This window comes from Haemaphysalis longicornis, unplaced genomic scaffold (assembly GCF_048455015.1).
Source record: "Haemaphysalis longicornis isolate Haplotype H1 unplaced genomic scaffold, Haemaphysalis longicornis Haplotype H1 scaffold_5, whole genome shotgun sequence".
Classification (NCBI taxonomy): Eukaryota; Metazoa; Arthropoda; class Arachnida; order Ixodida; family Ixodidae; genus Haemaphysalis; species Haemaphysalis longicornis.
In genome coordinates, this window is record NW_027526385.1 from 98,201,623 (window position 1) to 98,224,042 (window position 22,420).

General features: G+C 47.4%; 1 protein-coding gene across 1 annotated transcript in view; it reads right to left on the bottom strand.

The window, feature by feature from the left end:
• Window positions 1-389: 389 nt before the first annotated feature.
• The window catches only part of LOC144138591 (sphingosine kinase 1-like), a 98,005-nt gene continuing 75,974 nt past the window's right edge, over window positions 390-22,420 (bottom strand). Inside the window, exons 2-8 of the mRNA XM_077670955.1 lie at window positions 20,500-20,756; window positions 18,270-18,385; window positions 15,092-15,312; window positions 11,900-12,083; window positions 10,151-10,319; window positions 4,878-5,225; window positions 390-1,914 (exon numbers count right to left, since the gene is read on the bottom strand). Of these exons, the coding sequence (XP_077527081.1) occupies window positions 1,864-1,914; window positions 4,878-5,225; window positions 10,151-10,319; window positions 11,900-12,083; window positions 15,092-15,312; window positions 18,270-18,385; window positions 20,500-20,756 (1,346 nt within the window). The 3' untranslated portion in view covers window positions 390-1,863. The remainder of the gene's footprint in view (window positions 1,915-4,877; window positions 5,226-10,150; window positions 10,320-11,899; window positions 12,084-15,091; window positions 15,313-18,269; window positions 18,386-20,499; window positions 20,757-22,420) is intronic.

Here is a 22,420-nt window from a genome sequence, read left to right on the forward strand (position 1 = left end):
GCTGCACATGATATTTGTGCCACACCCAAGTTTTCAAAACCTATGCAGTCAACAAGCGCTGCTGCCCAGAGTCACAGCTGAAGGAAGAGGCACGATAGCTAAGAACAGATGTAGAGAGAGAGAGAGAGAGAGAGAGAGAGAGAGAGACATCTTTATTACACAACAATGTGAGTGTGGTTCCTCAGTTCAGGAGCGCTAGAGACTGAATAAAGCAAATTTGTACAGCAGTGCTGTGAGCTACAGACTTGCATGTCCCCTGCTATAAGCATCATCAAGTGTTATACTAAGTCATATTACAGTGCCTTTGTACTAAACCATCCCCCGAGGTTTTTAATTTCCAGTGGTTTTCATTAACACTGAAAAGTGAGCGTGAGGCAAAGAGAGAGGGATACAAGAAAGCAGGGCTGAATTTATTTATTTTGTCCGCACGTACACACAGCTGCCCACGACAATGGCGCGATGGCAGCGCACGGAAAAGGGCAAACATGATTTGTCGAGAAGGCACCGTAGTAGCACGGAAATGGCGCTCGTATGTACACAGTTGAATATTGTTTTGCTGTTGATTATCACCACTGCCCCTCACAGTACAGGCGAAGGGAGGCGCAAAGATACCTATTCTCTTGGAAAAATATCTTACATGCACAATTACCCCGCCCTGTACACATAGCAACCAAGTCGCAAGCGCTGCCGAAAGATCACTTCGGCAAGGTGTGCCACGTCTACTCTTCCCTATCTTCCACGTCAGCAAAGCGTTGACACAAATACGTTCGTAGCAGAATTCGTTGTCCTACGTCAAGGAAAATGCCTGTAGCGTCGATGAACAATATTTTGAGGTAAGGGCGGCAGCTCTGCTGGCACCATGGTCGTGAGAGTTTTTAAAGACCACCCGCTCTGAACATCGAGCTTTGTACACAAAGCACTGCCAGAATCTTGGTAAGAACTGCTCCCATCTCCTCCAACTAGCGACTTTCCTAGCACGAAACAAGATCGCCCTTGGCACGTTTGTCGGCAAATACTGCGCCATAAAGCGCTGGTCAGAGACATGTTTATAAGGTTCAAAGATTGCACATTACAGATTGCACGTTAGCAAAAATCCTCTAGTAGAGTCGTCGGGGAATGATGCGACGGCCAATGCCCGACGTTTGGAAAAGTAATACATGGGAGTCATGTGGTACCGCTGAGAGCCTATCAGTACAACAGCTAGAAATCTCGTAGCAGTGGTGACAGAGACAAGAAAAGAGTGAGCACCCCTTAAATGGCATGGAAGACTTCTGGAAATCGCTGGGATAGAAATCGCATCACAGTCACGAGAGGTCAGGGTGGTGTTCCACATCACAAACGTATCTAAGGCTACCACAAGATGAAACGATTCGAACGTGAAAACTAGCAAAGGAAAAAAAGGGGAGGCGCTTTGTTCCCGTTTTTTCTGGAATAAATGTACACAGCTCAAACACCATGCAAAGTGATTGATCAAGCCATCAACCCGTGATGTACCTACCCATAATGCGTGTCCACGAATCGCATGGAATGAAGATTGTTAAAATCCACATCTACGTGTAGGTTGTCCCTTATAAAAAGCACGCAGCAAATAATCGCAATCCCTGTGGACACACAACCAAAGTTGCCTGGCTTCAAACTGCACTCGCCAAGCACACACGGTCCCAATATCAGGAATGTGCCCGAGGCAGTTATGTCGGCAGCTGGTGAAGTAAAATAACGATTTCACGCAATGCAACGTCTCCGGTGAGAAAACATAACATACGCTAACAAATTTCAATCAATTTCCCACTAGGTGGCGTTGTCCGAGGAGGGTGCTTAGTTGGCAGCGATGCACTCCGCAGGCTTTGCTCCTCTCTTCGAATCCTAGAAGGTGAGGATTCGACCGAGGGATGGTAGAACCCTGGCCTGCAAAATCTGTTGAAGGACAGACATAAAAAGGAGCTGCAGTTAGCAGCAAGTCACACACAGCGATAGTAGTAAACGGGCGTACTAATTTACACTCATTTGCACTTGAACTAATGAGCAAGTATGATGCTAAGTGAGTGCAGGCTGCAAAGCAGCAGCAGTTAGCAACACACCGCACGCAGTAACCATAGGCAATCGCACTAATTTGCACTCATTTTTACATGCGTGGTATGCCTTATGTACGCCAAAAATTTAGGAAGCGCACAGTGGCAGAGTCATTGAGTTGAACAAGTTCATTTGCATACGTTGTGGGACTTGTGGAAACCTGCTATCCCGACTCGGTACGCGGCAGCGCTCCGAGACCCGCGCAGCTTACTGACGCAATAAGACGGCAACAATGGGGAGTTCACTTGCGCCTCGTGAAATGGCGCCACCGGTGCGCTTGGAAGCGGAGAGCTTAGAGTCACTTCAGCGGGGAGGTGGCTGCGGGGAGCAGATGAGTGGGAGTCACATACACTGATAGTTTAAATGCACGTCTGATGTCCAGCCAGCCGTTGAGTCTACACGTACCCGTAGAATGGGTGCACCACCGCTAGCTCTACCTTGTTGTACTACCGTAATTACCTGATTCTAACGCGCCCCCGATTCTAACACGCACCCGATTTTCTTGGCAAAAAAAACCAAAAAACTTGCACCTGCGATTGTAACGCACACGGAACTTTGTGAGCAAGAAAAACGAATGCGAGAAAAACCGGCGATTTATTTCCCGAAGTAATCTCACTCCTCGTCGCTTTCCGCTGACCTCAACATCCCGTCCTCGGTGCCCCTAAGAGCGTTCGCGGTGCCACACTTCTGAACGAACGTTCAACCATGGTTGATGGGATCGTGGCCCACGCCTCGCACGCCCATCCCTCAGGCTTCTCCAGAGGCGCACGCTTCAGCCGACCGCTTGTTTTGAATGCATGAGAGCTGCTGCTGCCATTGCTGTTATCAAGCGCACAAGTGGAACAATCTGATGATTTGTCTGAAGGCCGATAGAAGAGCCTAGGCGCCTATGCTTCCTGCGTCAGAAAAATCGTTGCTAAAAGCTTTGGCGCCATCTTGAGATGGCGATGGCGATGGATGGGACGAAATTTCCGCTGTTTCGGCAGTTTCGGTTTTGTATCCAATTCTAACGCGCATGCGATTTTTCGACCTATTTTTCCGGAAAAAAAGTGCGCATTAGAATCGGGTAAGTACGGTATTCCCTCCAAAAGGTGAAGTATCCCTTTTCCCGTATTGATGCTGTGAAATGCAATTGCATGGAATGGTAATCTTGCAGTGCGAAGCTGCTGGCTCGAGCGTCTTTTTCAAAGGCAGGAGGCGCATGCCGTGCAGAGCATACACTCTGTGGAACAATGTGGTGAAGTGTCGGTGTACAAATTCAAAAATTTGTTTCTCTGCTAAAACAGAAACTGTTCTGATTAAAAATTCCAGAAATAAACTGCGGTGATTTGTACTAGTGAATGCCTTGTATTTGATAATATTACTACGAGCACAGCAATGCACAATTTAGGGGGAAATATGGGCCGGAAAAAAAAAAAAATTCCAAATTTGACAAATGTTTTCTCGCATTTGTCCTTTTTTTGAGTCGATATATTTTTTACAAGTTTTTCACGACGGTGAAAATTCAGTAAAATGCTTCATTGGCTTAAAGAGTGTGCTTGTATATGCCAAAACAGTTTGAAAATGCACAACACTGTGTTTTATGAATGGTGTAACGAGGGCGAAAGAAGCAAGAATCTCTTAAAAATGCGGCATAGTGCAGCTCAGGGCCTCAACACGATGTCCACTTCTAATAATGGTGGAGATTGAAAAAGAAGTGATTTTTTTAGTGAATTTTTTGACAGACCTAAGTTTCCTTTAAACGCTGGAGATAAAAGGGTGGCTACAAAAAGAAATAAATTTTTGGACAAAAATACTTCGAGGGAGCATTGTGGGCTGCAAGGATGAGCCACAATTTTTACTGAAGAAATCCGTGGACGTCGACTTTACGGCTGGGACGTTTGGCATGGAACGACCCTTCTCTGGGGCACTTGGCCACTATAGTCTCGTTCTCCCTGGAAAACTCTTATCACTTTCTCCTTACATGGAGCGGTGAACAGGCGGCGAGTTCCACCACTGATCTCAAAGCAGACACGTACACAGACATGGGCGCACGCACACACGACAAAGTAAAAACCAATAACTTGAGAAAAGCAAAATGCAGAAGGCCTGTAGAGAGGACAGCAGTCCGTACAAAGAGGGTGATGGTGACGAACTACGCTGCCTGAAAGCCCTACCCTTGCGCTTAGTTCCCAGACAACAGTTTATATTTTGGCAGCGACCGCTATATAAGGCGGGGGGTTACTTCTGTGTGGATTAAAAAAAAAAGCTTGACCTATATACCGCTTTATGCAGTACATACTAGTAATCTCGCACTTGTGATTACTGCATTTTCTTTATTTTCAGTACTCATGGGGCATGGGTGTGTTTAAAATCTAGGCACCTTTCTCCACTTTAACCATCATGTACAGTGGGTTCTGAAAAGTGCGGTAGTTTGGCACACGTGGTCACTCTTTAGTGCGCTCAAGACTCAAATGAGAATGCGAACGCTTTCTGTACCTAGGTCTTGAGGACACAGTGTTTTCTCAATTCCAAGCACTCTTTGACAGGAAGCATTCCCCAGTAAGACGAGGTTTCACAAAAGTGACCTTTCAACACAAATGTACCTCAAATGTGCTTCAAAGCACCTTTCCCCGCAATAATCATCACGCAAACTGGGTGCTGAGCACCGTACATGATCATGATCACTTGTAATAAATGACCGCTTTTAATAAGCCTGCGAATATTTTTGGCGCTCTTTGCCCTTTGGTGACCTTGCTCCAGTAAAAAGAGAGCAATTGTCGTCATCGTCACACTTGCGAGTAAGCCGACCCACAAACGGCACTCACGTTGGTCTTGACGACCTCGCCGTCGACGACGATGGTGGAGTCGGTGAAGGCCTCGAGGCGGAAGGCCCGCACGGGGATGAGGCGCACGAAGGGCAGGTCGACGTGCTGGCCAGCCTCCTGGGCCTTGAAGTAGTTGAGCACCTGGAGGCGCGAGGCGTCCCCCCGGATCAGGAGCAGCCACGCGATGCCGTCGTCCAGGCGCGCCTCGGGCGCAAAGTACAGGTTGGTGCCCAGGTGGCTGAGCAGGCTCGAGTAGCAGATGATGAAACGCCCTTCCTCCACCGTCCACGTGTCTGGCACCGGGTCGGTCAGCGCCGGGAAGCCCTCGGGCGGTGCCAGCGTCGGCTCCTGCATGTGAGAGCCACGCTCAGTCACTAGTGCACGTGCTGCCATGGAAATGCAGAGGAGCGAAATTCAAATAACAAAATGTGGGGTAAATTTAAGTCAATAAATTTTAGGCTGCCAATAGATCATAGACACAACAGGGGTCAGCCAAGGACTCACTCAGCTAGCACTCGATAGACTTGAGATCTTTAAGAGAGGCCTTTGTCCTGCAGTGGACACAACAAGGCCAATGATGATCACGATGATGGTGATGATGATGAAGCCTACACACAAGAGATGCCCGGTATGTGAGCAATGCAACTGTTCACCTTCCCGTTGCAAAGCCACTTGCAATGCGCAAAACACGCAGTACACTTGGTTTTAAAGTGTCTTTGGTACACTCCCTACCAATTACATGCCTATATGTTGTCTGGCTAATAACCCAAACATCATCATCATCATCAGTCTGCTTGTGTCCAATGTAGGACGAAGGCCTCTCCCAAAGATTTCCAGCTCTTCCTTAGTGTGAGTTCATTGATCCCATCTTGTGCTAATGAATTTCCTTAGCTGATTCCTCCATCCTCCATTGGATGTTTGGTTTCCCCCATTCCATTTAGTGTCCCATGATAACCCAACCCACTTCTTTCGCTTAATTCAAATGAGGATGTCTTCCACAAAAGTTTGTTCCCTGATCCATGCTGCTGTTTTCTTATATCTAAGTGTGACCCTTAGGAATCCCTTTTCCATGGGACATTTGACTGGTGTAAGTTTGCTAACAAGCCACTTACTGAGACCCCAAGTTTCTGCCTTACATATAGTCACTGAAGCACACATTTGTTGCTTACCAGTGTCTACAATGTCAGTATTATCTAACGAGAGGCTCTTAAACAAGCTGGCGCGCAACAAGTGCCTCACAAGCAAGCAAAGCAACAGCTGCGTTTACCTTCATATTCCAGAGCAGTTTGCAATGCACAGTACACACGCACTAATACGTCCCATACTACGATACCTGGCACTCAAAGAGAGCTCCTCACAAGTTGCACTCAATTTCATCATTTGGCTTATTATCTTTAAATCATAGTCAATATATGTACAGTTAATCGAAACTGAAGAAACAGCTGGTGGTTTACATTTCAATGAATGCCTTTTTTTTCACTTCTTTTGACCCGACGTTGAGCACGGCTCAGCATAACACTACACCAACTAGCCCTTTTTTGTAGCTCTGAAATAAACTGGACCGTGCCTCAGCAGAAAAACCGTTTTCAATAATAAGCAAGCAGCCCTTGTAACTAGGCACAATATAACCTACCCCTTCAGTTTTGCAATAAGCGATCTCACATTGGTACTTGACTTATTTTCTAAGTGAATTTAAGCATCTTTCACTATCGCAGAGCAGGTCGAGCATGGTTGGCTCTGTAGCCCCTCGTGTCACCATACCTCCACACGGCATAGGCCACCCAATGCTATCAGAACACGCCATCAAAGTGGTTCCCTCTACAATAACTTTTCGCGGTCCATTGTCACGCCATGCCCGACAACGTAAAACAGCCATAGCAATCCGTTGTTGAGATATGCCCGATTGGGTGTTTAAGATTAAATTTTGCAGTTTCTTTCGCTGCGCTGTGCACACATTCTTTGTAAACATGATGCGCCATCTTTTGAGGGATGAGTGAACTTTGTTGAAGTTTCCTTCTTTTTGCACTCAGGTGCAGCACAATGTTCAGCACGAGCCTTCTAGATTCCGGAGCGCTTTCACGTGCACACTGTCCGCTGAGAAGCATGGCAGCTTCCTCATCGCGTGCATTCTGCGTGGGTGCGCTTAAGGGGAGACGCGGGTCTTGGAATCCCGAAATTTGGCCAAAAAATCGATTTTTAGAAATCGCCATTTTCGGAAAGTAGAGCTATTTTTCTACCGGTTAGCAAAATATCCAGACCCAGGAGTACGTATTTGAGCCATAATATCAATTTATAGCACCGACGCCCGCCAAAATCGGCCAAGATTCGACGCGAAAATAGCATTTTTTCGACGACTCGCCCCTCGGGTTCTACATGCCCCACGGCGTCCATCTTGGTCTCATTCGAAAGCGCGTCTTTTCGTTTTCAATTCCCTGCCAGAACCACTCCGTTTCGTCCATTGGTTGCGAGTAAAACCGGGGTAGAAAAGAGACGGAACGCGCCGCCCAATTGGCTACTGACTGCACGTGACCGCAGGGCGCAACCTCATTGGCTGGGCGCCGTGGGTCGTCTGCTCGGCACTCTCATCACAGTGCAACGGCTCATGTATTCATCTATGCGAGGACCGGCAAAAGCCCCGCATGGCGTAAAAATAAAGTAAATATGTCTATCGATAACTGAAAGGAAGAACTAGCAGTATTAAAAGCGCCTGGAGTACGATTTTCTGCGTGTCTGACGACGACTTTTCGCGAGAACGGCGCCGAGACGGAGGTAGGCTTAGCGCCCCCGCGGGCTGCCGAGACGATAGCGTAGCGATATGATTACGCCTGCGGGGGCACTAAGTTGCGTCTATCTTTCGATCAGCAGCAAATAGAAAGAAAAGAAATGATAAAGAGGAGGATGCCGCATGCCGACGTCGCAAGGGAAGTGTGTTCATTCTGTTATCAACGATGCTGCGGCGGTTCGGCCCGCACTCCGGCGCGCGCTTCCTCGTCGGCAGGTTACCATATAGATGAGCGATTTGGGAATTATAAATGCTCGCACTGAGCACAATGTGCGTTAGTGACGTGATATACGAGTAGATTAGACCGAAAACGTGGTTATCCCACCTAGCCAAGCACATGCACGTTACAGAACAGTGGCGGGCATTCCGTTAGCAGCCCCTTCGCTGCAACTCATTTCACGCGATGCAAATCCGATTTGATTGCTACAAATGAAGCAGTAACATAACAAAATAAACGTTTACAACTGTGGTGCACGATCGGCACCTCAGCCCTAGTCGCCAAAGAGTGACGGCGCGCTGCCAACAGCATAAAAATTGAAGCAACGTTCTGGCTTTGCTTTTGTTCAGTTTTTCTGCCAGGTGCCATCTGTAGACAGAGGATTTCATAATTTTCCCGCCAACGGATTTCAGCAAACTTGGTATGCTCTTGTTGAGCGAAAAGCGAGCTACATTCTAGAACCTTTCTTTTTTTTCATATGCTCAATAGATAAAACTGTCACTTGTAGTAAAACTTCAACTGCGATTTTCTCAGCTTCCCTTTTTTTGCATATGTGCCTAGCCTTACAGGGGTTTTGAGGTAGTTTTTTTCAAAGGATTTCTACAAGTGTTATACCGTTGAAATCGGGATAAAATGAACTGCATGCTGAAGCTATTTTAATTGGCTCATTTTGCCTCAAATAAATGTTATGAGTTATAATTAGAGGTCATTAAGTTTTCAGAAAACTGTACTTGGCATAATTTTATTAATTCTATCCAATCAACTATCTTTACAGGAATATAAATAGCTTCAGCATGCATGACAGGTCTCAAGCTACACATCCATACCATTTATTTTAAGAAAAATTTAATAAAAAGTTCCTTAAAGGCCCGTAAGAAATTACTTAATTAGGCTCTAGTGTTTTCTTTATAACTCAAAAAATAATTATACCACTTGAAAACTAATTACATATTTGAAATGAGGAAGACAAAACACATATGCACAGTGATTTTCATTATCACAGACCAAATAATAAAAAAGTTCATTTCAAGACCCACGTCTCCCCTTAACAAAAGCGATGACGACTTCAGTGAGGAAGGTAACTGCATGCCTCTATCAGGTAGTGATAACAGTGATTTGACAAAAGCAAGTGACGAAGACCACAACGGCGGTGGAGATAGCACCAGGCGATCATTGCTCTTTGAGCTACGCATTTTGTCAAAAGACAATGAGCAGCTAGGCGGCAGAAGATTTTTTTTCCCGGCATTAAGAGGTCTCCATTGTCAATCGTTTTGTTTGGAGACTCACATAGCTGCAGAATCATGCAGAGAAAGAGCAGCGAAACCTGCAGTACCATTGCAACCTCATCCAACAGCTGGTGGGTGATCTGAGGGCTCAAGCCAAAAAGTGGGGCCCGTCTGCACATATGTAGTGCGAGGGGAGGCTATTTGGGACGAGCCATTTTATCTACAAGCTCCCACGCTGAAGCAGCAAGGACTGTGCTGCTTGTAGCAGTAGGAAACCAAAAGGAGGCAGGAGGGAAACTAATTAGTATCTGCAAAACCTGCAGTAACAACCCTGGCCGGCACAGAAGAGAATGCTTCGAGCGGTTTCACACACTGCTCAAATATTGGTGAAGGAGTTGCAAGCAGAATGCACGAAAAAAAATATCCTGTCAGTTTTTTTTTTTTGCAGTTACCGTTTTTCTTCATGGCGCCGTAAACTGCCAAAATGGCTGCGGACAGGAACGACCGGAAAGTGCATAGAAGTTACAGAGTCCAAAGGATTAAAGCAAGGCCAATATCGCAGTGATGTCCGACCATTTTTAGTTCCTGCACATGCACTTATACAGAGGCCTGTAAGTGCATATAAGCCTCTTTTTTTTTCTGTCACAAAAGCGTGCATCATTTATACGCTTTGTTTATCATGTTTAGCCTTTATGACTGTACGTACAACTGCATCGACAGTACTTCCTTATATCAGTTTTTTACTATTACTAACATGAGGTCACCCTGCAGTGGGATCTCCCTCTCTGTATGTTCATCATCATTAGCCTACTGAGGTCCGCTGCAGGACGAAGGCCTCTCCCACTGACCTCCAACCGCTCCTGTCCTGCGCTGCTCGAGTCCACAGTTTACCCCTGAGTGTCTATTTCATCCCTGTAATGTAACCACCAATAACAAATAAAGACGAATTGTTACTATCATTATCAGTTGCAGTTTTTTCATTTGCCGAGACAGTCTTAGCGCAGAGAGGACAGCAGCAAGATAACGGAGGGCCACAATCACTACGCACTGGCGCCTTGGGCCCCGGCACACGGTCGACAGTCGAGTCAGCGACTAGCTCGAGCTCTGCCGGCATGCCTTCGGCCACGTCTGGAGCCGCCTGCTGCTCTCCATTGTCCAGCTTTTCGTCGTCAGGCACAGGACCACTGGTGTAGCTGTCATCTGGCGAGCTCACTGACCTGCGGCCAAGGAAAAAGGCAAAAGGAGTTTCTGTAACTTGTGTTCACTGTATTTTAAAGGTGCCACGAAGAGAAAATTCAAACTTGGCTCATTAAAAAGACTGCTTTCTCCCAATAACAATGGTACCAACTTTTTCATAGAGTTCAAACAAATGGTCTGGATGTTAAAGACAACAGATGGAACAGTGGTGACTTTCTAAACACTTCCTTGTAAAGCCTCTATGATGTTACAGAATCTTTTTGTACGGTCGGCAGCTGCCACCAAAAAACATAACTGTGCGATTGTAGCGGGGCCTCTGGTTCCAGTTGGTCGCATAACCTGAATGCTATGGTGCTGTTAACACTCATGACTGATTTTAGTGCTGACCTCTATTGCATCACTGCTGATGTTGTGTAGCCTGAAATTTAAAAGATTTCTTAATTTGAAGCCTGTCTTCTCGTGTTCTACTCCCTAAGCTGCAGCGCAAGAACCTACCAGTACGTCCGAGATTTTTCACCAACAAACAAGACATCCTCAAGGTCTGAGACCACACCACCGATCTGCTTCCTCTGGGTAGGTGCGGCACAGCTCAGGGAGCAGTCCTATCACCCGTGCTGTTTAACATCACCCAGCTCAGCCTTCATTCCCTGCGAAACGACATACCGTGTGTTCAACATGGCTTGTATGCTGATGCCATTACAATCTGGTTATCTACTGAATCTATAGGGGAGATGGAGAACTAATTGCAAACTGCAGCGGATGTGGTGAACCACTAAGTCCATTGGTGTGGTCTTAGTTGGTCTTAGTTAGTGTGGTCTCAAGTATATATTGTATAGCCTGTTTACATTTTTATTTAGTTTTAGCATTTCAAGCAGCTTAGATGCCTATTTCTCGAATAACGCTCATGCAGTAACCGTCCCCCAAATTCCCACAAATATCTCATCTCTAGCGACTGCACAAAACCATCCGAAAATGTGTGGTAGTACTGGTGACCGCTGTCGTAGTTCACCCAGCACAAGAAGTGCTTCCTGCACCTTGGTTTTACGCTGTACAATAAATGTTTCGGCAGATTTTAATTCTATAGTACCTATATTAACTCCGCTGACTCTTCTCCCGCCATTATTTGGCCTTAGATTTTTCTACAAGCGTACCAGTCAGCGAGGCGTTGCATGTGCGCTTGTGTGGAGTGACTGGGAATTAGAGATTAAATTAATACAGCCTACAAACTAACAGACTAAAGGCACATTTTTCCAGGCACACACGTGTCGTGGATTAGTTTCAACTGAGCTAACGAATTGCGACGACCCGCCGGCAGCCAGCTGACTAAGCGCTGAGCCGACTGATTCTGACAGAGGGTCAGCAAGCCGTGCAGTAGTACAGTCAAGCCAAGCCATCTTGTTTTGACGTCATACAAAGCGTCCAGGAAATTGGCAAGAAGGATGCAGAGAGGAGGACAGCACTTTCGGATTGATTTTTCTGCTGAATAAAGTCACTTAAATGCAGCGAGAGTGGCTGAAACATGGCCTAGAGACTCCAGACTAGAATTTGCGCTAGTAATCCCTTTATAGCTGACAAAAAGGACAGCCCACAGGGCACCCACCTTCGTAGTCGGCGTCCCTGCTCATTGCGGGCGCAGAACTCGCTGAAGCCCATGCCCGACACCGAGTGCTTGGGTTTCGGGGACGTGGCACTGCCATTCTGAGGCTGTGGGGCGACCCCGTTGGCACTCTTCAGCTTGTCCGTGGCGGGCAGGTACGATATCCGGCCGTGGTACGTGCGGAGGTCTGCACACAGCCAAGAGCACAGCATCACAGATAAGGGCGGATGAAATATGTGAAAAAAGTAGCCCAAAGACACTGCTGCAGAAACCCCCAACTTCAGCTTTTTTTTGTTAGGTCCGGCAACACTGGTTGCTGGACTAACAAGCAGTAGTTCTATTGCAATAAATATCAGTTCACTTCTAACATTGGCCGGGTGTCACTCTCTCTGGTGTCTCCAAAATAAGCTTCATTAACAGCCTTCTAAATCTAATGCTCTACTGGGAGTAGAATATTTCTGTTTCCTGTTTTTGTCATTTGGCTTACTAGCATTAGAATACCCCACAGTAAATGCTAGGAGCACTGACTGTGGGATCGGCATGCTTGCATCCAGCTGTTTTGGACAGGCATTGGTGACATTATTGGGGTGCAATTATTGTTCAGCTAAGAGAGATCCTGCCTCTGAATTGTTATGGGGTGCTGTCATACATTGCTCCTGTATTCGAGCATCACTCTTTCTCATGAAGCCCTTACTGGCTGGCCTGAATTGTAAATCCTCATGCCTTGATACATTTTCCGCATAATGTCTCTGTAACCAATGTATACTGCCAGTGATGAATTATGGAACAAAAACTTGAGGCCTTATGATATAAAAAAAATCTAGGGAAGCTTGCACTTATGCGCAAGACTTGAATCGTGAGCTGTTGTAGGTGAGCATTGATGGATACATAGGTACTTTCAGTAGCACGCCCTGCCTTTCGGTTCACGGCCACTTCCACGACCATGCGTGCGCAAGGTCTTTTGTACTATACTGAGTGCATGGCTCTCCTATGACACTGAGTGCATGCGCACACTCCTCTCGAGTGTTGCGGTGGCCGCTATCACGTGTCTTTTTGTTGTAGAGAGGGTAATGCGACAGCTGCGCAACGCCTACGTGATAACGTTCCTTGCGGGGTTGTTTTCGGCGCGCACGAACCCCGAACTTCTGGCCAGTAACAACAGCTCCGCTGTTAAAATGTTCTGATGTAAAAGTGTGCCCTCCATTGCGCCTTGCTGTCGCCGCCAGCTGTAAGGGTGGTGGGAGCTGTGTCAAGCGACTTCGCTTTTGCTCCCACACCCTCACCACTAACTGTATTGATGAAAATAAAGATTATTATTATTATTACTATACTAAACCCCTCAAAAGAAATCTTGGGTAAGCCCAACGAGCCCTGGAAAGAAGGATGATGGACTAACACTTGTGGATATCAAGCAAGTGTATTGAATTTGGATGCAAACTCGGGAGTAAGGCATCATAGCTCTAAGGAGTGAACCTAGGCCAGGCATGTAATGCAGAAACTGATGAGAGGCGGACGACCCAGGTAACAGAGTGGCTATTGAGAGCCAGAAATAGAGGAAGACAATTGACTTGATGAAGGGATATGAAAATTCCGGGGCCAAAGAGCAGATTCGGACATCACAGGGTAGGAGCAGTTTGAGGTTTATAAGGGAGGCCTTCATCCTGCAGTGGACATATGATGAAGACATACATCATGCCTAGGTTCGCGACTCCTAATGATGCGCCGTAACCTTCACACCATTTCACCTTGCTGCCACTCCACGGAGGCTTTGAAGACATTTGCATGGAATGAGCAATTTGAGCGTCATCTTGAGTAAGGGTGTTTAGGAAGCAGTTCAGAAAGGTGTTTTTGCATTTACAGTGAAGCCCGCTTATATCGAACAGCACGAGGATTGTAAAATAGTTCAACATAGCAAAAATTCCATATAGAAAGTGAAGCAAAAAAAAAAAACTTATATGAGAGCAATCTTGCCGACGGAGTCACGAGCTAACGCCGAGCTCTTACCACCCTGCAGTTCACTATTGATACGACACTTTCTCGGAAAGAAAGCAATAATTAATTGGGCCGGAAGAACTGCGCGAGTGTAGCCTGCTTCTTGAAGCGCAACGCGTTTCTGGTGACTGCTTGCTCCACGGTATCTAAACAGTCAACAAGCACAAGACTGCTGCCCTTAGTGGCACTGCAGTTTCGCCATAGCAGGGCCACAGCAGCGACGGCTTCGCCCATGCTTGGAAGTGTTACGGAGTCCTCGGCGTCTTCGACAGAGTGGTGACAAGCATGGATACAAGCGAATAACGGTGAACCCAGCGAACTGAGCAAGTTCACGCAGTGAGTGGCGCGGACTTGAAGTTCGGTGACACCGCAGCCCGCAGCGCCCAATGTGGCGCTTTCGGCTCCAACGACATGCATGCGTGGGAGCTAGTCCACTCCGCCACGGCAGGTTTGGACGCGCCCGGGCTCGCGCGGGAGTCGCAAGCGACACCCGCGCCTCCGCCGCGCGCCAATGTATTGCGGGAAAGCCTACCGCATACCTAAGGAGAGCGACCGCGCGGGAGAGTTCAATATATCCATTGTGAGCAAAATCGTGGTCAATATAAAAAGTTTTAAATGCATGTAATTTTTACCATAAATATACAAGGGTTCGATATAGGCAATAATTCGATATATCCGTGTTCGATATAAGCGGGATTTACTGTACAACACAAACAGTCTTAAATTTAGTGTGCAGCACTTAAGTGCCCGCTCCTATGGTTTCACAGCACCACCGTCCCTCACTGCTACTGGGCGAACGAAGAGGACTCGAAAGATAGATGAAATAGAAGGAGCAGGAAAGTGGAGGAGGAGTACGGTGAAAGTGACAGGGGGAGGGTGGTATGCCAAGACGGCGCAAGACATTCTCTTCAGTGGCGGCGCGCTACAAGATACCCGAGAGACTGAAGAGGACACCGAAGATAGAGTGAGCAAAAAAGCAGGAAAGCTGTTCGATATTTCTGGTGTTTTTTTGGTTAGTGTTTCATGGCTGGAGTGGAGCCGAGTGCGTTACCGAAGGCTATAGTTCTTTCAATCAAACAAAGTTGCATTTTGTCTTCTCGGCCCCTTTAAAAAATGGAGTAGCACACTTCAGACTTTCAATCATTGCGCCCAATCCTCATAGCATGCGACAAACAGACGTGGAACGAAAGAGGTGGCACCCACTGAGCACCCTCCAGAAGGCCCAGAGGGTGAAGCGGATCTCGCCGATGGCACGCAGCTTCTCCGACTCGATGTCGATGTCGGCCATGATGCCCCAGCCCACCGTGAGGAAGGAGTAGAGGGGCCCCGAGGGGGTCTCCACCCGCATCAGGTCCAGGGGGGACACCCGGCCCTTGGCGATGCCCAGCGTCGACGCCAGGATGGGGTCGCTCACGTACGGCTCGCTAAGAGGGAGAGGAGAGGGGAGAAGGCGGTAACACCACTCAGAAGTGGCTACAAATACGACAGAGAACCAGTAAATGTTTTGTGAAGCGCTTGCGAAGGAATCCAAGCTAAAATTACATGCTTGACATATCTTGCCCCTGAAGAGTAGCAAACATGTTCGCATACAAAGATGGTTAAGAAATAAAGCTCGGTTTTCTGTTAGCAGAGGTGTTACTTCTTTGTTTGGTTCAGAGTGTAATAAACATTGAAACGGATTTTGGATGTTTGGTTGTTTGCAAGCTGCTGAAGGTTTAAGTGTGAGTGTGTGGGACTCCCGAATTAAATTTCTTTATCAGGAGAGTTTAGATTATTTGTAAGTAAGGCAAAACACTTGGGCCTGGTGACAGCTAGGCAGTGGCAAACACAAGAGGGGATGGAAGGCAATTGCCTCCACAAAACTTCACTGGAAACTAGCACTATTAACTAGCACTATGGAAACTAACACTAGCACCCTTTTTTCCAACCATGCTCCAGGTATCCATCCCCTGCACCAAATCTGACCACCTGCCTCAAGATGTTACTTTGTATCTGCCTCAGTTGGTGACAAAAGATAGCTGAAAACAAGCTTGTGGATTTAAGCCATGTGTGATTCTGCCAATTTATGTGACCCCTTTGATATAAGCTTGACATGAACTCGGCTAAATTTTTTTAGATTAAAGGGGCCCTAAATGGACTGAGTGTTTAAGTGTGCTATCGCTAAATAATTGTTCTTTTCTTTCCTCGTTTGCATGTGAATTCTCATCACCATTCAGTGGAACTTTGACGTGGCTTTTTGCCTCTGACATGGATTTTACGATGTAGCTAGTACTGAAGACTACAGTGCCGCTATTGGCAGATTCCACCAAATGCCACAGCCAATCAGCGTTTCTGGCTCTGGGGGAAGCCAGGTGGGTTTCAGTGTATCTTTGAACAGTGTACCTTTGTAGGGACGAATGTCGATCGTCGGCATCCATCACACAAGCTCAGCTACGTTTGCTGATAAATCGCGCTGTTTAAAAGATACGAATAATGCTGAAAGGAACAGAGCATTTTCTGCAAGCACAAACGCTACGCGCACAACCGCGGCAAGCATCTGCCTGCACGGTGGACAAGGACCGCGCATGAATTGGTACACACTACAGCAGCTAAAACTCACCGCTTCCCGCCAGATCCAAACAATTGTTTACAGTTTACAAATCAGTTTACAAATGCATGAAAGGGGATGATAGTGCAGTGAAAGAATGTGCTGGGGATTGTCGTCGGCGTGGCTCCATAAAGCGGTGATGCTAAGCCTTTTCTGCGCAACCCTACCTCAGAGGCACCTGTTCGCTGCAACAGACCACTAGTTGTAGGTGGAAATGTTCAATTATTGTCGTGAGAGAGCATGTTTGTGGCCCCTGTATCTGTCCTTCAAACGCTTGTTTCCCCTATGCTAGAACTGATGGGCTGTCTCTAGCTTGGCCAAGGCAAAATGTAGTGCCCCACAGCTGCAGAAATAGGCGAAGAAAGTGCGCTGGCTGCTAAAAATGAAAAGCCGGGCAAACTGCTGAGCCGAGCCAATGGCTGCACGTACCTTGGGGCTCAAGGGCCCTGACAAGTGTCTCTAGGTTGTTTCCTCTGAGCTGACAGTCTTGTAGCACATCCACAGCGTTTTGAGGCGCGAGGAAAGGGCGAAAGCTCCAGGCCGTATAACCTTCGCAACCCTATTTAGGGCCCCTTTAAACTGCCTGGGTGAACAAGTAAATATGCAGTGCATGCATAAAACATTTAGAACAGCTCCTTTGAAAGAAACTTCAACACGTGAATTTAGATAAACTGAATGATAAAAATACGCACTTCGTAGGCACTGCCAGGAATTTTAGGCCTAACATAACACTTTAATAAAGAACTTAAAATATATAAAAAAATATCTGCCGCGGTGGCTCAGTGGCTAAGGCGTTGTGCTGCTGAGCACGAGGACGCGGGTTCGATTCTCGGCCGTGGCGGCCGCTTTTCTGATGGAGGCGAAAAGCAAAAACGCCCCTATGTACGAGATTTCGGTGCACGTTAAAGAACCCCAGGTGGTCAAAATTAATCCGGAGCCCTCCACTATGGCGCGCCTCATCGCCTCCGTTGCGTCGGCGCGTTAAACCTAATACGTAATCAAATATTCAATCAATCAAGAACTTAAATAATAGCCATGGAAAACAACATGACAAGTGCATGCAGAAAGACACCTTAAAGGAGCCATGAAGACAAAATACAAGTTTGGTTCATCAGAAAGGCTGCTTTGTCCTGATAAAAATGATATTGATTTTATCGCAAACTTCTAAAGAATAACGGAGATATTAAAGAAAACGTGTGGAGCTGTGGCGACTCGCTAGCCCGTTTTCAGCAACTTTTCTACGACGTCACAGAATCTTGTTTGGGCGATTGACGGCGGCCGAACTAATCAATCGCCAGGACACATGACTGGACGATTGTAGTGTGGCCGCTAAAGTATTTCTTGCATTTTTATCGGTTAAAAAACGTCTTTCGTGGCCGGAATGAAGCTGAGTGAGGTACTGAAGCCTAACTCTTTAAAGTTACAAAGTTGTATTTTCTCTTCATGGACCCTTTAAGAGACAGAAAAAGAGCAACACGTGTTGGCCAGCTATAGACAAGTGAAAGGCACCTTCGTTGTGGTCAGTCTGAAAACAGCGGCAGGGCACCAGATGAGCAAAGTGGACTACCGATAAACTTTATAAGCAACTGAATAGATGCTGACAGTGCTTGCAGCAGTGCATGCAAGAGTCGATGTAAAGGAATGACATTAGCGCCTGCAGACACAAAGCAGCCAGCAGGGAGAGCTACTATAACCAGTAGAGGGCAGGTCGCAGTCCAAGTTGGATACAGGCCGCTGGATGGCGTCTGCCTGCACGCACTACACACAAGCGCACAGATCCAAGCCAAGACTCACTTGGCAACATGGCTGATGGTGCGAGCCAGTCCGTTGCCCGAGCCACCTGGAATGATGCCGATGGGAATCTTGACTGCCAGCTCCCAGTCGGGCCGCTCCATGAGCCCATTGTACACCTGGAAACATGGAAGGCCGGACAGGGCACAGTTATTGCTACTCTATGTATTATTCCGCATGCACCGCAAAGCCTTACTGAACAAGGATCCATTGGACAACATACTTCACCTGAATGCACATTTGTGAAATTGCGATGGAGAACACATTTCACCACACAAACTTTGGCCTGCAGTTGAGATATTGTATACGGCACATCTCTGTGCCGGTAAACAAAAATTTTCTGATACATCTGAATGTGCAACAAGTAAAACAGCATAAAATATATGTGGCTGACTTGACTCTAAGCAGGCATTCCACTTTAAGGTCAGTTTTCCCCGCCTGTCCCACCCCCCCCCCCCCCTCCCCAGTCTGTTTATATGCACACAATGTAAGAAAATGCATGAAACATTGAGGTCAAGGCAATAGGATAGGGAAAAAAGATTTGGAGGTGCAGTTATGGTACATTGCTCAGTGAGGGGGATAGGAAGGAGGCTTTACCCTCAGTGGAAGGCGTCTATGTGCCCACAACCCTCCTTGAGATCTGTTGTTTGTTTGTAAGGTTTAACGCGCCGACGCAACGCACGCGATGAGGCGCGCCGTAGTGGAGGGCTCTGGATTAATTTTGACCACCTGGGGATCTTTATCGTGCGCCGAAATCTCGTACACACGGGCGTTTTTGCTTTTTGCCTCCATCAGAAAAGCGGCCGCCGCGGCCGGGAATCGAACCCGCGACCTCGTGCTCAGCAGCGCAACGCCTTAGCCACTGAGCCACCGCGGCGGGTCTCCTTGAGATCTCAAAGAAATTTCGGTGACATATAGGTTGTATTCACTGACGAGGGGCACATGCAGGCAACCATGTGAGTGCACCGTCACTGGTTACGTCGGACTCCGTGGGATGGCAGTAGTTGTCCGTGCTAAGCACATGATGTGTGTTGGAAGTTCCAAACTCTGCCCCACCGAGCGCAAAGTAATGCCTCGACTCCAATGTGAATGCGATTAATAACATCTCTCTTGACACCACCATTGAGAATGGGGTTGAAACGGAGCAGATGACGCACGCTGGCGTTTTTTTTCTGTGGCGTGTGGGTGCAGTGGCACAAGTCCAGTGTTGCCAAGCGACAAAATTGACAGCTAAACTTTTCAGTGTATACCATCTATAGAGCAAGATCTGGCCTTATGAATGTAACAAGTATGCAAAATATTAGATGTTGCTTTGTCTGAGTTTGATTACAATATTTGCATAAATCATAGCATTTTTTTAAAGGAGCACTAAAACCAAAGCTCTAATTTCTAAAAGTGATATGCTCGCTTCACAAAGATTCCCAAATACCTTGCTGCGATTACTGGTGCGAGATGTTGCTTGGAACCAATTTTAAATTGAAATTATTGGTGCAGGTTTGACAGGCCAGGAAACGGCAGCTCATTCATTCTGCAACGTCAAACAGACTACCAGCCGCACACACGGAGGTGTTTGACACCAAAGCTTCCAGATGGTTAATCTTGACGTGGTCTGCCCTTTTCCTCACAGCAACATGCATACTAGCAAGCAATGAAATCAACAAGCCTGCACACATGAAAAACAACTACATCAATTAAACATTTTACTTTGCCACTCTACCTTGCTGTACCTCTACCGCCCCCACTTCTGGGCTAATTCAAGCCTGCTGAATGCCTGGGGCCAACCTGTATTTGAGCTTGGGAGAAGTAGGCTCTTAGACCATTTCTCTTAGATGCTCTTGCCAAAAATAAGTGACATATAATGGGCGCAAGACAGTGGTGATGTACAATAGCAGCAGTTTTAAAAAGAGCACAGGAGTTCCAGTAGGAGGAGGTGGGATGACGACAATGGAGTTTCGTCAGCTTTTTACAAAGGTCTGTTCAAAACCAACTTCCATTACAACTGATCATTTTCTATTCAGGGAAGAGGTCCAACCTGTCACTACACACAAGTCAGTGCAGTGTGTGTAACCAAGTCTGACCCGTGGTCCCCATCTTTCACCCGCTATGCCGAGGGAGAGAAGAGATGAGAGAGAGAGAGAGAGAGAGAGAGAGAGAGAGAGAGAGAGAGAGAGAGAGAGAGAGAGAGAGAGAGAGAGAGAGAGAGAGAGAGAGAGAGAGAGATGCCCTGTCCCACCTCGTAGAGGAGCCCGTCACCGGAGATGATGAGGATGCCGCTCCACTGGTTGAGGTTGAGCTGCCGGATGAAGTCGCGGGCGTGGTTCTGCCGCTCGGTGACCAGCAGCAGGTGCGAGATGTCCGCCTCCGCCAGGATGGGGCGCACCCGCTCGAGGAAGATCTCCAGGCTGCGCCCGGGGCCGCTCTTGGGGTTCACAATCACCAGGTAGTGCCGCTGCGCCGGGAGCTCCTTGGGGATCGCCGCGGGGGACCCATCTGCGAGCAACAACACGGGGCGTCAGAGCGAGGCTTTTGCCTCAAGCACGAGGACTAGAAGAACACGGACTTTCACACTAATGCACACCAGGGTGATAATGCACACTAATATACACTTGGTCTGGCTTGTAACATGGCCTCTTTTCACTCCTGACCCAAAAACCAAGGGCAACATTTCGGCTTGTAACCGAAACCAGCGATGCTTGTAAAGATATCCGTGAAAATTCATCGTTGGCCTTAACAACCACGGCAGCCCTATCAGTCCACAAAAAGCGGAACATGGCGCGGGAGACGAGGGACAAAAAACGAATGCACAAAAAATGCGTCAGCGGCCAAGGGTGAGTTGGCGCAAGTATTATGCACGACGTTTTCGTCACGGGCGAAATCCCATCCACCCCATAAAACGCTCAGCGCACGAGAACGCCGCACGCAGAGCTCGAGAAGGAAAAAAAAAAAAACATGTTAAAGGACACTCCTACGGGGAATTAGTGCGTAACCATTCCGGTCGCATCCATCGCAAAGACGCGGAGTCCTCCTAGGCTTTTTTTTACGACGTCATTTACTATGGCAAGACTTCAGTGCTACATACGAAAGAAATCATTACGTCAGTGTATAGCTGGCTTGACCGCTAAACACCGAGGGCCCATGGACGTCGGCAGGATTTTGTCATGAGCGGGGGAAAGCCCGTTGCATTGCAGGCGTAAGGGAGAGGGTGGACGAAAGAGGGCCATTGTTCCGGTTGGTTTTGCCACCCCTCCCCCTGCCGACGCCCATGACTGAGGCCCTTTATTAAAGTTGGATTCACCGCTAGCAGGTGCCTTGCACGGAAGACATTTTTCTGAGGCAATGTGAGCAGCCTGGCGTAACCATTAGGAGGCTCTATACGGCCTTCCAACAAACCAGACCTTACGCACCCTAATCTAACGTTTGCAGCGCAGAACAAGGACGAAAGGGAGAACCAAACAACACGAGCGCTGACTTTCACATACTTTAATCGGGAAAACACAGGGAACTTATATATGCCTCAAGTATGATAAAAAAACAAAACAGAAGCGTAAAAGCGGAAGCAAAGGAAGCAAAAAACAAAGGAAGCATAAAAGCGCGCGGCACTTGACTATCAACGTCGTCAGGAATTTCCACGTAAAAATTTCAGTTCCTTATCAGACAGGGCCACGGAAGGCGCACTGACGCAGTGTTAGCCTGGCTGTGCGTGTAAGTGCTGAAGAACAGCCGCAGTCGAGTGGCAAGGTTCGGTTCACGTTACAGTCATGCTCACGAAGCCTATTATTCGTGCATTTCCCTGTCTGGTCCACGTACTCTCCATAGCAGTCCAGAGGTATCGAATAAACTGCGCCCTGATTGCACTCGGCAAATCGGCCATTCTTTCTTGCGTCCTTGCTGTTCTGCGCCACAAACGTCGGATAATGTACAACCAGCATGCCAAACGGGTTCTGAGCGACTCATAAACCCCCCTTGGAGGTACATAACGCGTTGTTCTCACGTACTTTACAGACCTTATGTGCGTCCGGCCGTAGAATGCACGGCCATGACCAAGCTCGATAAGCAGCAATAACTATACTTACACGTGATGTTTGAAAGAGGAAAAAAAAGACTAAAAAACTAAACACCAGGAAAAGAACGCGGCGCTGACTCACAGAGCGCTG